Genomic DNA, 16,680 nt, shown 5'->3' on the forward strand with positions numbered 1-16,680 from the left:
AACAAATGAAGGAAGAAATATAAATTATAAACAATTATACCAAAAACCAATAAATCTTGAAAAACCAAAAGAAAATATATATGAACTAAGCTTTTAATGCAATAATCAGATATACCAAACATACGATTATTATACATACACATAAAAATGCATACATATACATATACATACATACATATATATATTTTAATAACTCATGGAATGTATGAATGAAAAACTGATGGAAAACATAATGGTATATAGGAAAAAATAAGATGAAAGTATTAGTATTGAATTTTTTGGGTACTTGAATGATGAAAAGCTTCGTTTCTTCGTGGTCAGTGAGTTGAAATCAATTTTTGAAATGAATCGACAACTGTTGGAAACGATTAAAGAAAGATTTGCTGCATTCTAGCAAATTGATTTTCCCACCTTATATAGGAATATAAATAAAAACAACAACAACAAAATACTGCAGTGCCATTTTAAATAGCTTCCGATAAGTAAAAATAATATATATATATATATAAAAATCACACACACAAACACATTCACACGAGGAATACTAAAGTGGAAAGTAGATAGACATAAAGATCTAACACGAATTTGCATTAATTTTCTAGAAGTTTTTAAATTAAAATTGCTAAACTCTTAGCAGATATAAATAGATTTCTTTATGGATTCATCTGCCCTTGTTTTGGTTCAGATCTTTATGTCCTGTCAGCCACAAGGACAGAAAACAATACGTACATGGATACATACCTAGTATATAAATGCATACAATACATCTAATAACAACTATTTATGTATTTATTAATAAAAACTAAACAAAAAAATATTGTTATGAGCAAAGTTCAAATTGCATTACGCAGTTACAAATAAAATTAAAAACCAAAATAAAAGTTAAAGCAAATGGAACAAAGTTGAACATATTTTTTGTGTGCATAAACATTTTTGTGAACATTTTTGAAGCGTTTTCTTTGTTTTTTGGTAAGGCATTTGGAAAATGTCACACACACACACACAAACACAACCAAAATACTCATTATATATACTAAAAAAACATATATATTAACCATAAAACCAAAAGACATACATAAATACAAAAACCAAAAAAAGGAATGAAAATGAAAATGTAGTTAGGCATATTTATTATTGACTAATTAAACGAAAAAACCAAATAAAACCAAACCCCAATATCTATTTATAGACCTACATACATACAATATATCAAACTAAAGAGAATTTTAAATGAATGAACAACAACAACAACAACTACAACAATGTAAGAAAATGAACAAAATCTAAGCGCTAAATTAAAAATTTTGCAGGCTAACATCATAATAAAAACAATAATAATAATAATAGCTAATAAATTTCATTCATTCTTACATGTAATGAGCTTACAATAAAAACAAAATAAACTAAAGCAATTGGATACAAATCCAATAATTGTTAATAATATTTACATGCTTTAAAGTGTAAAATGTGGAAAACAAATTTATTTACCTAAAACATATTTAATTGAATTTTAAAAACAAAAAACCAAATGCCACTCATAATCAATGCATGGGACATTCAATAAACAAAACCAAAAACAAAAGAAATCCCAATTATAATCGTATAATATACATACATATGAGTATTTTAAATATGAATATAAGGGACTGGCTAAACTGACAAATCGTATAATCCGATATATAGAACTATAGGAGAGGAATCCGAAAAAAAAAAACACATACACACACACACACACAAAAACAAAACGACAATATAAGAAAATTGCCTATACATTATGCAATATGCAAATGATGGAAAAATGTATTGCCCTACACAATAAACACAACTCAATAAAATGAAATAACAGATAATAAAGGACACTGAGACCAAAAATTTAAAGCATTTTCTATAACTTACTTAGATAGGGAAACATTTTTCATTTTTCACAATTGAACGGTTTGTATATATTTGTGCCTCACAATTGTGAACTTATAATCTAATTACAATACAAAAAATATAGATATATCATCTGTTCAGTGCCCAATCACAAGAAAAAACATCGAGTTTAATGGAAACCTTTCCTGAATTTCTGTATAAATAACGAATGGACTTGATTATGCTCTAAAGGTGCATAAAAACTCAAACGTTTCCACATTAGTTGGGTGTAAAATTTTGCCAAAAGCAATACAAACTGTTTGAAACTTTTGTAAACAATTTACCGACTAGCTTTCGTTATCTGTTAAACAAATATTGCATATACATTAACTTTTAATTATATATATAGAGGTGAGTTATTTGTTTAGTCTTCGCTTAGCAAAGATTTGATAGATTCCCAAGCCAGCAGATATTGTTCCAATGGCACCAACTTGGAATGTGGTTAGTTTTCCTCCCCAGAGATAACCCTTCGGTAATGTGCTTACAGCATGAACAAAATCCAAAGAGATACGCACAATGGACATCAATTCGAGGCGATGTTTGGCCAAAGATTTAGTATCAATGCTGTTGGGACTAAAACGAAAAGATTCAATTAGTTTATGGTGAAAAGAAAACCAAAAATTAATTCACTTACTCGCATAGTTTATGACTGCGATTGAGCTTTTCCTGATTTAAAGAGAAATTTCGCATTGTTCTGCAATAAACAAAAATAAAATCAAACAAAATGTGGATCTTCCTCATTGAGAGTTCAAACCTCATTAGATTTAGATAGACTGATAGCACCCAGAATATAGAGTTCAGGTTATCCCAACTATCTGCATGTTTTACATCCACAATCTTATGCTCTGATAGCCAGCATATCTTTTCAATGGGATAGTATAGTAGATCGACAATATTGGCAGTTACACCCAGAATGGCCATAATCTTATCCGGTTCGTTCTCACCCAAGCCATACTCCAAAGCATATTGTATCATGGGTATATCATCGATCAGACGTAGAGTAGCTCTAGCTCCAGAGATTTTCGAACTAGCTATGGCGTATCGCTTAGCCAACTCCGGATTCTTCTTGGCATGATAACCGGCTACAAGTTTTGCACTATAGCATAATGCTTTCATCACCTGCAAGAGAAATATGAATTAGAACAATGCCTTTTTCAGATTCATTAGGTAAAAATTAGTCAACAGATTGAAGTTAAGTCTAAGATTTTATATTCAAAACGTGATCTATGTGCCTTGAACGCAATAAATATAGGTTTAGCACGACAGAAGTATATTTTTATCAGTTTTTCATCTTACACTTTATGGCCATTTGCGGAATTGCCTTGTTGACACAAAAAGATAAAAAATACATACAAACATATACATATATGAATGATAAAGAGAGCACAATAATTACGACACAAATTTCGGAATTAAAGTTGTTAAGAATCTTTAACCTGAGGGAATTCCTTTAATGACGAGCAGAAGGAGACGAAAGTTCCGTTTGTTACACTATAACACTTTCCATATTCTTGCTTAGAGTATAACAACTTCGACATTAGGATAGGTTCACTTAGTATATTATATTTGCTTTCGTTTCGTGTTTCCATCGACTGCAATCAATATCGTTAGCTACCTACACTATGTAGTTATGAATTATTAAACCAACAACACTTAATGGTTATTTGTTTACTTTCCCTGTTACTTCCACTGGCAAATTGACTAACCTTTCTCTCGTAACGTATAATTTTCTTTATCTGGCAGCGGTTTAAACGTTTGCCGGGTATAAGTTGAAACATTATAATCTTAACTTGATTGTTGGTCGTAGCCGATTGTTTGTCTGTGTGAGCAGAACATTGTGCGAGCCTGATAAGCCATTGAAAGACTGGCCAAAAGTAAGGCAAGGTTCAACTTTACTTCCTAGCCCTGTCAAACGATGCCAATCCCAATGTCGGCAACAATCAAAACCAGTTGGTTCGGTTTAAACCAAGCCCCCAAAATCGACTGCCACGCTGCATTTTGAAATATGCGTATGTGTTTCACTAAATTTGTATGCAAATATTTAAAGACAATTTTAATTATGTTTAAACAATTGCGAGCCCACAGGCAGATGTATTTAATTTCACTCACCTTATCGCGACCTCCATAAGAGTCAATAATATCACAGAATTCAATTACAAATTTGCTGGTATCGCTCATTTTATGGTCGCAGTACCGTTGTATTTCAGACTAAACGAGGAAATAAACAAAAACAGAAATGAAACGCGAACAACAAGTGGGTTTAAAAGGGGGTGGATAAATAGTGGAATAGTGTTTTTTTCTTCTTCTTAAATGAGGCGCTAGCTTTGACTCATTTTGCGTTAACATTGCTCATTTTGCGTTAACATGTGCATGTTAACATCAAGAGTGGGAGAGATAGAGAGAGACTTTAAAAATTAAGCGCGCAAGTTGTATCGATAAATGAAATATTTGTGACATCTGGCCACTCTATTTTACAATTTCAATTTGTACGGCGAATATTCATTTTTCCAGCAAATTGCTAATTGCGGCGAGAGGGCAAAAAGTTAAGGCGAATAGTCCACTGAGCGCGGTGAGCAAATTGATTTGAATTGAAGAGAGCGCCCGGGCGAATTGAATTAAAACGAAGAGAGCGCCCGGGCGAATTCATGTACGGCGAATATGTACAAAAAATTATAAGTAAAAAAATGTCGATATATCGATTTTTCTCCGAATATCGTAAATATCGATACTTCAAAATATCGATTGTTTAGCAGCAGTACTTAACATCGGCAGCACTACCACCACTAGATTTGTTATTGTTGTTTTCAAGGTGAGCGGTCGTGTCGCGGACGGTGTGAAAAGAAAAAGGCTGAAAAGTAAATAGCAAACGCGTTGCGAAAAAAGTAAGGAACCAATTTCAACTTGCAGATATTTTAATGGAAACTTTGTGAGAAATTTAGCTTAAATGGTGTAATTTGTGTAAATTTACATTTTATTAGTTCTTTTTTTTGTGTATGTGTGAATGGCTGTGGGTGTGTGTGTGTGTGCGTGAGTGTTGTGTATGTACGGCCGTTTCGTAGTGTATATGTATTAATTATAATTAAAATTTATTTCATGGCGCAAGCGAAAAAAATTGTAATTTGTGAATAAAACGGCATAACGGACGGGGCAACGACAGCAGCAGCCGCTACTTCGCTTACGGGGCAGAACCACCACCACTACCACTAACACAAAGACAAAGCCTAGGCAAAAATAATAATATTAATCTGAATCTGAATCTGACGAAAACTAGATATGGTAGACAAGTGCAAATGTAGAGTATTTCCGTAGTGCAAGTTCATGGTGGGGGTGGAGCCAAACAAACTGTGGCAATGTGACAAGTAAACTGTTGTTGTTTCAAATTCAAATGACAAAACAACACGCCAAATGCAAGGCAACAACAAACCAACACACACAGTCAGTCAGTCAGACAGATAGACAGACACAGGTACAAACCCAGAGAGTAGTCATCCATCGCCATGGTCTTCTCATAGTCAGAGATTCATATTGTGTTTTTCTTGTTGTTGTTTTCCACATACATACATACATTTATACATATATTTCAAATGAACTGAGACGAAAACATACAGTTTGAAGACGGCAGAGGCACACGTGGGCATGGGGTATGGCTATACAAATCCCCCATTAGCTCCAAGCCACTGGCCAAGAGGCAGAACTCGACTCGTGGTGAATTTTGTGTTTCTCTTGTTCTCTCTCGCTGTCTCTCGCACTCCCCCTTCAACAAAAAAAAATTGCCCTCACCCGGTTGTGTCCCCAGAGAATATACGGCCAGTTCTAGCCAAAAATACAGCCAAGTATCTATTAAAGTATTAAAGCAAAATAATTAAGTTATTATCACTAGCAATTGGTAAAAGATTAGATGCCACAAAAAACAACAACAAATAGAATTTTATACTCAGAAATTATCCACAACTCTGCCCACCAAATGAGCATCTCTAATTTTAGGCCCGACAGCCCAGACGGTCCGAGTGTGTGTGGTGTGTGTGTTGAGTATCAATCTTCATCGTGGTGTGTGGGAGTCAACAAGCAAGCGGACGAATTTTTCTTGGTCGAGCGTCACAAGCTTCCGTAATTTACAGAAAACGTCTTCTATTTGTGTGTACATATATACATACATATGTATATATTTTATAGTGTGGTGTGTGCTGGCCATTCAATTTGTATGAAGTAATAAACGTAATTAGTTTGTTTCGATGTTTAGACGAGAAAATCTGACGCATCTTTTGATTAAACTTTTACAGCCAACGGAAAAGTCAAAATAAAAGTGAAAAAAAAAAACTAATCGAAATCTAAAACTTATTTAAAACGTATTGTGGGTGAAGGCTTCAACGCCCAATCAACGAATTTATAACAAATTTTTCAAATCCAAGTGCAAGTGAAGTTTTACGTTTAACGATTTAGTACTCCGGCGATGTCCACCGCCGCTGAAACGGGGTCGTCGCCTGGCAAAAGCAACAGCAGCAACAACAACAATGGTAATCCCACTGCTACCAATCATCCGAAAGGTGTGCAGCGCCGTCAACTGGTGAGTACCACCTATTAACTGATATCGAAAGCAAAAGAGACATATGTAGAAAGACAGAAAGAGGGAGGGAATCGCTTTCCTCATATGTACATACATACATGTGTATATATATATGTACATACATATATGTTTATATTTCTCGATATTGATAAGCCCATTTCCAAATAGAAGTCATTGTCATTTAGTTTAAAGAGCACATTGCAAGAATCATCATTAATCTTCATAAATACGTACGGGGCCCCAATTGCTTTCAAATTTTCCACCTGTAAAACATATTGGCTAAACAGAAGAACCATCCATCGCCTGCTGAGCAGTGGAGCCCCACTGATGCCGCATGACCAAAAGCAGTGGGCTTTATTTGCCATATTTTGTCGTTATTTCGTTATATTGTTATTTTTCTTGGTATGTTGTTGTTCGTCGTAGACGCGAGGCGCGTTCATTCGTTTGGTCGTGGTGGATTTTCAGCCGCCACTTCGGTCTCTGTTTTCGTATCGTAGATAACAAAAAAAAACCAGCGCAGCGCAGCGACCCTCTCCCTCCCCCTTCCACATATTTACATACTATACAGGCCGTTGAGAACTAAATGCTGACGTTGACAACACATTGATGAGTATGAACCGTGAGAGAGGGAGCGGGAGCGAGAAAATAGAGTGAATAGGAATGTAGTGACATTTGCACTAACAGCTCTAGTTAATGGGATCAGCAGCTGTTACCGAGATCCCAATTTACCTGTCTCTTCTCCCATCATCCAATTTCTTCTTATGCCATGAATATTTCAGTGTGAACTTATGGAAAATGTATGGCTAAATTCAAAGTAAATTAAAGGCGGGTGGAGAGGGCCAACTACTTCACTTCCTTGGTAGGGCAATTAGCACCTTAATAGAATATATTAAATCACCCAGGTGGGCTTCTGATAGAGTCGGGTGGTGGTGAACCACTTGACTGGATTTTAGGTTCGTATCTTACCGACTCACGCACTTTTTATGCTGTTGTCGTTGTTCTTGTTGTTGTTGTTAATATTATTACTTCTACCTGCCCAGACACCAAAACAAGCTTTAAGAACACGCCAAACAAGTTTCCAACTTTTTTTGTTTTGTGGAGAGACAGACAGACAGACAGAGATGCTCAAAAAAGGATATACTTCACTTTACCCAATTGTGTGTGTGTGTGTGTGTGTATATATATTCCACCATACATTTGTTTGTTTGACTGTGTGTGTATAAACGAGGGCAGTTGCATTTTATAGATTTTTTTTTTTTTTTTTTTTTGGTCGGTCCAAAATAACACACAATGCAGGAGACCATGAACTGATTGCACTGAGAGAACTAAAAATGGCATTGATTTAATCGAAGTGTTTCCAGTAAATCCCCTTATCAATATTCATTACATTAAATCCAAGACAAAAAATCCACGTGACTTCCCTTTTTGAAAATAAACTAGATTTTTGACTAATTTTCATAAGGAGCTTTCGCCTAATCCTGTAGTATTACGTCACTCTCCTTTTGGGTTTTCTTAAGTGTACGTATAATCTATAGCCTTTTCTAGTTGGAGCAACAGCCGTTACGGCTTCTTTGCCCAACCGGCTGCGGATGCATTATAAGTGCATGCGCATAGAAAGGAGACAGCAACAGGAGCTCTCTTTTAGCTATCGATAATAGCCTAGCCTAGCCTAGCTCGCTGCTGTCCACAACACAATTTCCATTGCCCTTAACACGCCAAATCGAGCGCGCGGAAATTAACAAAAAAAAATACGAAATTAGAGCTACTTCAAACCATCAATGCGAGGAGCTCTTTCTGGCTGTTCCGGCCAACTATTAGCCAGCAAATGAAAACGAAATCGTAAAAGACCGCAATTTTATATAAAGTTGGAGGCTTGTTGTTTGTCTGCTTCGTTGTCGACGTTGTGGCTGTCGTCCGTCGTGTGCTTCTTCTGTGAGAGAGACCGTAACCGGGTTGTGGTAGTAGTCACAACTGTGGTGAATAGAGCGCCTTCGTCTTCGTCTCTTAATGTGAATCATTCACTTGATGGCGTCAGCAGCGATGCCGCCCTCTGGTTTGCTTCGGTTCGGATCGGGTCGGGTCGGGGTTTTATGTATTTTTAGGCTTTCCGGCTTTACCTCCACTCAACTCACTACCTCACCTTCTCTCTCTGACTCTCATTCACTTAAATATGGTTGAAATCATTTGCCTTTATACTTTCCTTGCCTTCTTCCTCTTTTTATAGCGCGAGCGCAAACAGCGCAAACTCTATCTGGAGGAATGGTCGCTGGGTGATGACGATGCGGAGGGTGCTCGAGGCTTCAGTGTAGCCGAGAAGCTAGAATCGTCGAAATTTGCACAGACCGGCATGGTGCGAGAGATGCGTGGCAGTGATCTGACCGTGGCGTAAGTAAAATAATTCATTAACATAACTAAACTAAGTATTTAATCATTAGATCACGAAGGTAGTTTGTCAATTATTAAGGTGGGAGTACAAAATCAAGTTTGTCAATTAGTAATTAATCATACAAGGGCTAACTAAAGTACTTTTAGTTCATACTGACCTATTTCTGGTTAAAGCAAATGAAAATGCATTAACATCTTATCTGAAACTGTTCCACTTGTAATGAATCAACAAAGTGATGTCACCTGATTTCAATTCAACTCTGGAAGGGTTTATTATATTGAATATATATTTGCATATTTGAAAATATTTCAAGAAAACTTGACTTGCTAAACTTTCAAATGTTAACTTTAGCTTTTGATAACATTTTTTTAGCTAAAAGTCATTAGAAAGTTTATTTATTTAAGATAAATATGTTATTGCAGAATAGATAACAATGAATAGAAATAGCTCTGGGGAAGTTATCAAACAAAATGATTAGATCATTCTATGTAAAGTAAATTAACCCTTGAAAATAATGGATTCGCCTGTATTACAGTAATTATTACCTTGTTCTTATAATAAAATAACCAGATAGTTATAAAACAACATCTTATGATCTGCTTGTATTCTACAACACGACTTTTGTTTTGTAATTTCAGATTTCTGCAACAGCATGGCTTCAATATACCATTGCTATTTAGGGATAAGAGCGGTCTGGGTCTACGAATGCCAGATCCTCAGGAATTCACAGTTAATGATGTACGCCTGTGTGTGGGATCACGTCGTCTGCTGGACGTTATGGATGTAAATACACAAAAGAATCTGCAAATGACAATGAAGGAGTGGCAACAGTACTACGATAGTCCACAAAAGGATCGACTGTTGAATGTGATCTCATTGGAGTTTTCGCACACACGACTGGATCATTTTGTACAGAGTCCCGAAATTGTACGACAAATCGATTGGGTGGATGTGGTGTGGCCGAAACAGTTGAAGGATGCCCAAAAAGAGGGCACAAATCTATTGGGCGGCATGATGTATCCGAAAGTGCAAAAGTATTGTCTAATGTCCGTGAAGAATTGTTATACAGATTTTCACATTGATTTTGGTGGCACTTCGGTGTGGTATCACATACTGAAGGGAAGTAAAGTCTTCTGGCTTATACCGCCCACCGATCGCAATCTTCAGCTGTACGAGAAGTGGGTGCTCTCGGGCAAGCAGGCTGACATTTTCTTTGGTGACACGGTGGAGAAATGTGCTCGTGTCTATTTAACGGCGGGAAATACGTTCTTTATACCCACTGGATGGATACATGCTGTCTACACACCGACACAGTCTCTGGTCTTTGGTGGCAATTTCCTGCACTCGTTTGGTATTGTAAAGCAGTTGAAGACGGCCAGCGTCGAGGATAATACGAAAGTTCCGCAAAAGTTTCGTTATCCCTTCTTCACGGAGATGCTTTGGTACGTCTTGGCGCGTTATGTGTATACATTGCTGGGTCATTCGCATCTCGTGGGAGAGCCATCGGCCAGTGAGACGGAAATGGCAGCAGGCCCCCACACCCATTTAACCCATTACGAATTGTTTGGGCTAAAGGAAATTGTCATGTATTTGTATGATTTACCGCCGCAAAAGAAAAATGTGCCCAGTCTGGTCCTTGATCCGGTGGCTCTTATCAAAGATGTGCGAACTCTGGTGGAACGCCATTGCAAAGATCAGCAAGATATGGCCGTAACTGGCGTCTCTGTGTTGAGGACATCAATAGAAGATCAGACACAATTCCAGCTCTATGATCGAACGCGTGTTAAGCAGGAGATTAAACAAGAGATTGTCCGTAAGAATGCCGAAGTGATCCGTGAACAACAGCAATTGGAGGCAGGCAGAGCCAAGGAGGCTGAATCGGAATCTGCTGTTACTCCAGGCATTGGACCCCATAGCAATAATAACAGTTATGCAAATGCTGCAGTTGCTGGCATTGAATATAGTAATGGAGTTATGAAGAAGGAGCAGGTGGAGAATGGTTCGCCAGTCACAACGACATCAGCAACAGCAACAACCACAACTCACGGATCTCAGCCAGGTTAGTGAATGTTGTTTTAGCCCTTTTCTAGCTCACTTTCATTTGTTATCCTTTTCATTTGCAGAAGCCACTTTTGTCCTGCCAACGGACACTCTTAAATATCGACCACCAAAAAAGATGCATTTGGCCAATGCTGTGGCAGCTGCTGCCAGTAGTAGCACAACAAATTCCAACACCAATACCAGCCCCAGTAGCGGCAGCAACAATAGCGGAGCAGGTGCAGTAGCTGCCTCCTGCAACAGCCCCACGGGTGGAACTTCCAGCAATACAATTAGTGTAATAGCCACCTGCTCCTCCAGCTACAACAACATCGACGGGATCTCATCACCGTTGGACAACTGCTCATCTCCGGGGGGCGATGGGGCAAAGCTTTCGCCCCATTTGACTGGCACAGGACAGCCACGACGTCGGCGTACACGCTGCAAGAATTGTGCGGCCTGTCAGCGCTCCGATTGCGGGACATGTCCGTTCTGCATGGACATGGTGAAGTTTGGAGGACCGGGTCGGGCCAAGCAAACATGTATGATGCGCCAATGCTTGTCGCCCATGTTGCCAGTGACGGCGCAGTGCGTCTACTGTCAACTGGATGGCTGGCGACAGACGCCAGTGTCACCACAGACCAAGCAACTGGCCCCTGTGGATGGCCCCTCTGCGTTAATGGAATGCTCCGTATGCTATGAGATTGCCCATCCGGACTGTGCCCTGTCGCAGCTCGATGGGACTGAAGACGCTGCCGATGCCAAAGGCATTGTCAATGAGGATTTACCCAATAGCTGGGAGTGTCCCAGCTGCTGTCGATCGGGAAAGAATTACGACTACAAGCCGCGTCATTTTCGAGCACGGCAAAAATCCTCAGAGGTGCGTCGGGTTTCCGTATCCCATGGCGGGACAACGGGAGAGGGTCATGAGACTCCCAATCCGTTGCCACCACCTGTGGGGCAGTATAATGACTTTGTTTTCACCAGCGAGTCGGAGATGGAGGGATCGGCGGGATCGACAGGTGGCCAGATGACCCACTGGAAGCATGGCATGAAGCGTCACCATCAGCTGGAGATCAAAACGGAGCGAAATAATAGTTGCGATACACCCTCGCCGGGTGTCTCACCCACAGCTGGTGACAAGGTGAAACGGCGGAAGAGCGACGATGGCGTCAGCGTAAGCAGCAGTATGCAGGAGAGCAATGATGCGGCATGCAGCAATTCTATGGATGGTCCACCAACTACGGGTGGAGGTGGAGGCAGCACGGCCACTGGAGGAGGTGGAAGTGGTGGCAGTCATGCCGGAGGCACCGGCGGAGGATCACGCAAAAAGAACTCAATACGCACACAACTGGCCCAGCAGATGCTCAACTCCTCGACGCGGGTGCTGAAAAAACCCCAGTATGTAGTCCGACCAGCGGGAACGATATCCTCGAGTGGTTCCGGCTCTGCGTCAACCACAACAAATGGCATCAGCAATGGCAACGGCTCGGCAACTGGCGCCAGCAACAACAGTGGATCCCACACAGCGGAGAGAGGAGCTAATGGGAATGGTGGTGGCTCTGGCAGTGCCACCAATGGAATCAGCAATAGCAATCATAGCGCACAAAATCTCTCCCTCGATCCCACTGTGCTAAAGATAATCTTTCGTTATCTGCCCCCCGAAACACTGGTCACATGCTGCTCTGTGTGCAAAGTGTGGTCCACAGCAGCCGTCGATCCTGATCTCTGGAAGCGAATGAATTGTTCCGAATTGAAAATGTCCGCTTCTTTGCTAACCGCAATTGTGCGTCGTCAGCCGGAACATTTAATTCTGGATTGGACGCAAATAGCCAAAAGGCAGTTGGCTTGGCTCGTTGCCCGTCTGCCGGCCTTAAAAAATCTCTCGCTACAGAATTGTCCCATCCAAGCGGTGCTGGCACTGCACACATGTCTTTGTCCACCGCTGCAGACGCTCGACTTGAGTTTTGTACGCGGCCTCAACGATGCAGCTATTCGTGACATTCTGTCACCGCCAAAGGATTCACGACCAGGGCTAAGCGACTCCAAAACTCGTTTGCGCGATCTCAAGATCCTAAAATTGGCCGGCACCGACATCTCCGATGTGGCTGTGCGTTACATTATGCAGTCACTTCCCAATCTCAAGCATCTGGATCTCTCATCGTGTCAGCGCATCACGGACGCTGGTGTGGCTCAAATCGGTACCTCCAATACGGCAATTGCTCGCCTTGCTGAGTTAAATCTGAGCGCCTGCCGTCTGGTATCCGAAAACTCGCTGGATCATCTGTCCAAATGTGAAAGCCTCATCTGGTTGGATCTAAGACATGTGCCGCAGGTCAGCACACAATCGGTGATACGCTTTGCGAGCAACTCCAAGCACGATCTGTGTGTGAAAGACATCAAGCTGGTGGAGCGGAGGCGTCTACTGACCACAACAGCGCTGCGTAATTGGAATGACTGAGAGGAGCGAGCTCGGATTATGCATTCGCTGGGCATAGGAGGATGTAAAATGAAGCGCTAGTGTTTCTCTTATTAGTTTTAAGTCACAGAAAAAATGCAACAAAGCCAATTTATTTGTTAGGTATTTATCGGTAGCAAGCACTGTCCCTGTCCCCTCCCATGTCGCTATGACCAACCGCCTACCCACCCACCTTCTTCTCCGCAATGCAACCAAAGAGAATAGCCCTTTACAAGTTCTAGTCAAAAGAATAAGTTACAATTTTGTCTGTTTGTCAAAAGTTTTAAGGATGTTTGTCCGTTTATTATCTTTTTTCGAAGGTCACTGATGAGAATGGTTGGCAACATTCGAAATATATTTTAATCTATTTGACCAGCCAGCAATTTTCTTGTAAAGGGCATTTTAAATGAATATCGGCTATGCCAACCGCTCCGATATTAAAAATGTCTTTAGTTTTCTTCTTTTTTTTTTTACTGTGTGTGTAGTCATAACGCCAGGTTAGGAATAAATATAAGCATTCCCAAGGGTAAATTTCATGCACAAAAAAAATTTGATAGATGGATCGATCCAGTGTCATATATATAAATACTACACATAATAAAGCAAAGCCCCACCCCCAAGAGAAAGATGTCTTAAGGACGGTTCCCAGCTTTTCATATGTAAGAAAGATAATGCCGCTTAAGCACTACAATTAACTCATTGATCTGGTTTACTGGGATCTGTTGATATTGGTTACAAATCTTTAAGGTTTTTTTTTTCTTAGTTTAATTTCCTTTCTGGGACAAAGTGTAATTTATGTTTCTATATTTGGTCTTTACGAAATCGATTCGAAATTTTGGCCTACATTATGTGATAAATAAGTGAGAAAAAGTATTCGCTTATTGGAAAAATGTTGCAATTTTTTCGTAACTGTTTATATTATTCAAATATCAAGACGATCCTATAAACCTATGATCTGACACTTTCTATATGTTTATCTAAAGCCATCCAAAACCTGGCCAGTCCTTGTCCCTCACCTCACGCCCCATGAATTGTCCAAGTTAAAGAATCAGATATAAACAAAATTATAGTGATAAAGCAATATAAGAATTCGATATATATCTATGTATATATATATATTATACAAGTACATGGCATAATTATATATATTTAGAGTTTTACAGCATTACAATAAAATTATAAAATAATGTTTCAAGAGAATTCTAATATTTGGCTGATTTGTATTCAGGCTCATCACTACCACCACCACCACCTCCTCCTCCACCACCACCATCTTTGGGCAACTTTCGCTTTTGTATAATAGTCTGAAAGAGAATAAGTAGAAAATAAGTTAAAAACAAATTGAAGGAAAATTCACATTCAATGTTACCTGAATTTTCTGCCACTCCCGATCCAACTCAGCCTTTTCATTCTTCTCCGTCTTGTTCTTGCGAGTCTTACGGCCATCCTGCATCTTGACACCATACTGAAAGGCTGCCTTGGGTAAGGCCTCCTTGGTGCTCATATAATCGGAATACTCTTCCTGCGTATCGAAGTCCCAGCGGCCAATTGGTCCTTTCTTATTGCCCAAATCCATTTTAGTGTAATCCACTTCATCGTCTGAGTCATCAATGGCATCGTTCATTTCCTCCAAACCAGGATAGCATTCAGCGTAGCCTTCTGGCTCGTTGGCAAACCTGGAAGCCATGGCCTTTGATATTTTTGGGGGCGGCGGTATGCTCGTGATGACTGGTTCAGCGGCTTCGGGCGGTGCATCACCGAAGTAAGATTGTGGGGGATGTGCCTTGGATGTCTGATCGTTATTTCGATCTCTTCGTGAGGCCGATGGCTGATAGTCGCCCACATCATCGTAGATACTGTCACCCATGGCTTCTGGTTTACTAGCAGCCTGTTTGCTGGCAGCATTGTTGCTGCTGCTGGACTGATGACGGCCACGGATGTGCTCAATTTCCTTCTCGTAGAAGAGTGGTTTGTCCTTGTCTCGCTTCTTGTTCTTCTTGTTGCGCCCACCGGCTCGGAGATAGCTTAAGATTTGCGACAGTTTGTTAATTACAATGTCATTGGTGGTCAGAGTGGCTATATCCTCACGAGCTACTGGCACCTCGAACTTGGAACGCTTCAGTGTGGTCGGTATATCCGACTCGCCCAGTTCGTCATCCAGATCGATGACATAAGCCATGCGCCCGGGGGCAAAGAGTTCATTGCGCGGCACCTCCTTGGAGCGACGAGCCTGAATTTGATTGTAGATACTGCGTGCCATGGAACTGTTAATGGCATTTATATCTTCGGATTCGCGGCGCTCTGCTTCCAGTTGCTCGGCGGCAGCTGCTGCCTCCGCCAGTTTCTCGCGAGCTACAGCAGCGGCAATTTCCTCCTCTTCCGCTTCTTTAGAGTGCAGTTCAGAACGAACCTTCTGCAGCAGCGCGTAATCCAAACCTTTCACCAAATGGGTGTGCTCCATGTCACCGCCCAAGAACTTGGATTCCTGAATGATACGGCGCCTACGTTCGGCGGCATCGATGCCCGATTTCATATCCGGGGCCACGGCTCGATATGCATTGGTACTACTGCCGTGACCGGGAGTACTGGCACCTACATAATCAGGATTGGCTCCGTCACGTCGTTCCCGAGCACGATCCCTGTACTTTTCGGACAGCTCCTGCAGCTTGACATCTTCTTGCTTCTTAAGCGCTGCATAGAAATTCTTTTTCTTTCTTCTCAAATCATTCCTCTCGCTGCTGCTGCTGCTTTTCTTTTTCTCTCCCACCGATGCGGGAGTTGCAAACTGGGCTGTGGCTAGGGATCCAGATGCTCCAGCGCCAGCGGTCGCTGTGCCTCCACCGCTGCTGGCTGGCGGGGCACGAGGAGTGGCCAACAGCTTACGGAAGTCATCGTTGGTAAGCCGCACAGAAGGTGGCGCTTCCAAGTGTGCGTCGGACATAGAAAACAAATTTTTCTCCGATTTTTAAAAAAACCAAAACAAAAATAAGCTAAAAATTTCAATGGAAAATAAGCTTTAATAAAACACTTGATGTATTTATCTTTTTATAGAAATTTTAATAATATTAATGTACTTTCCACCACTGTATAAGCTATATTATTTTTAAATATGACAGATATAGCCTAAAACAGGCCAAAATGGCAACACTGCACGATGTATATAAATAAAAACTCACCACGATAAATATCGATAATCTGCAATCGTAAAGAATGTATCGACATTTAACGATATCGATAGACTTTACGGCGAGAGGGCAAGAATTTACGGCGAGAGGGCGGTAAAAAGGTACAGCGAAAAAAAGCCTGATAAGCCACGATAAA

General features: G+C 40.4%; 3 protein-coding genes across 3 annotated transcripts; 1 reads left to right on the forward strand and 2 right to left on the reverse strand.

Moving 5' to 3' along the window:
- Positions 1 to 1,911: 1,911 nt before the first annotated feature.
- Positions 1,912 to 4,179, reverse strand: Pex11c (Peroxin 11c). The gene is made up of 4 exons (XM_068300265.1): positions 4,024 to 4,179; positions 2,669 to 3,033; positions 2,549 to 2,608; positions 1,912 to 2,487 (listed from the first exon to the last, which is right to left on the reverse strand). The coding sequence occupies exons 1-4, from the start codon at positions 4,090 to 4,092 to the stop codon at positions 2,271 to 2,273; spliced, it is 711 nt and encodes a 236-aa protein (XP_068156366.1). The 5' UTR covers positions 4,093 to 4,179; the 3' UTR covers positions 1,912 to 2,270.
- Positions 4,180 to 4,711: 532 nt separating this feature from the next.
- Kdm2 (Lysine demethylase 2) lies at positions 4,712 to 14,559 on the forward strand. Its single transcript, XM_068298995.1, has 5 exons — positions 4,712 to 4,796; positions 6,195 to 6,478; positions 8,703 to 8,863; positions 9,503 to 10,923; positions 10,988 to 14,559. The coding sequence occupies exons 2-5, from the start codon at positions 6,365 to 6,367 to the stop codon at positions 13,360 to 13,362; spliced, it is 4,071 nt and encodes a 1,356-aa protein (XP_068155096.1). The 5' UTR covers positions 4,712 to 4,796; positions 6,195 to 6,364; the 3' UTR covers positions 13,363 to 14,559.
- On the reverse strand, positions 14,458 to 16,440 carry beag (IC cytokine homolog beag). Its single transcript, XM_068298996.1, has 2 exons — positions 14,729 to 16,440; positions 14,458 to 14,663 (listed from the first exon to the last, which is right to left on the reverse strand). Exons 1-2 carry the CDS (start codon positions 16,298 to 16,300, stop codon positions 14,562 to 14,564), a joined length of 1,674 nt encoding a protein of 557 aa, XP_068155097.1. The 5' UTR covers positions 16,301 to 16,440; the 3' UTR covers positions 14,458 to 14,561.
- Between the last annotated feature and the right edge of the window lie 240 nt (positions 16,441 to 16,680).

The sequence above is a fragment of the Drosophila tropicalis genome, unplaced genomic scaffold (genome assembly GCF_018151085.1).
Source record: "Drosophila tropicalis isolate 14030-0801.00 unplaced genomic scaffold, ASM1815108v1 contig_878, whole genome shotgun sequence".
Taxonomy (NCBI): domain Eukaryota; kingdom Metazoa; phylum Arthropoda; class Insecta; order Diptera; family Drosophilidae; genus Drosophila; species Drosophila tropicalis.

What these genes read in the sequence shown, in the direction of transcription:
- beag (XM_068298996.1), bottom strand. Translation starts at nt 16,300, where the DNA reads ATGTCCGACGCACACTTGGAAGCGCCACCTTCTGTGCGGCTTACCAAC. An exon ending in GGGAGTGGCAGAAAATTCAG is followed by an intron (nt 14,664 to 14,728) that starts GTAACATTGAAT and finishes ATTCTCTTTCAG; the next exon opens with ACTATTATACAAAAGCGAAA.
- Kdm2 (XM_068298995.1), top strand. Translation starts at nt 6,365, where the DNA reads ATGTCCACCGCCGCTGAAACGGGGTCGTCGCCTGGCAAAAGCAACAGC. An exon ending in GTGTGCAGCGCCGTCAACTG is followed by an intron (nt 6,479 to 8,702) that starts GTGAGTACCACC and finishes CTCTTTTTATAG; the next exon opens with CGCGAGCGCAAACAGCGCAA. An exon ending in AACTCACGGATCTCAGCCAG is followed by an intron (nt 10,924 to 10,987) that starts GTTAGTGAATGT and finishes TTTCATTTGCAG; the next exon opens with AAGCCACTTTTGTCCTGCCA.
- Pex11c (XM_068300265.1), bottom strand. Translation starts at nt 4,092, where the DNA reads ATGAGCGATACCAGCAAATTTGTAATTGAATTCTGTGATATTATTGAC. An exon ending in CTTATGGAGGTCGCGATAAG is followed by an intron (nt 3,034 to 4,023) that starts GTGAGTGAAATT and finishes TTTCTCTTGCAG; the next exon opens with GTGATGAAAGCATTATGCTA. An exon ending in GTCTATCTAAATCTAATGAG is followed by an intron (nt 2,609 to 2,668) that starts GTTTGAACTCTC and finishes TGTTTATTGCAG; the next exon opens with AACAATGCGAAATTTCTCTT.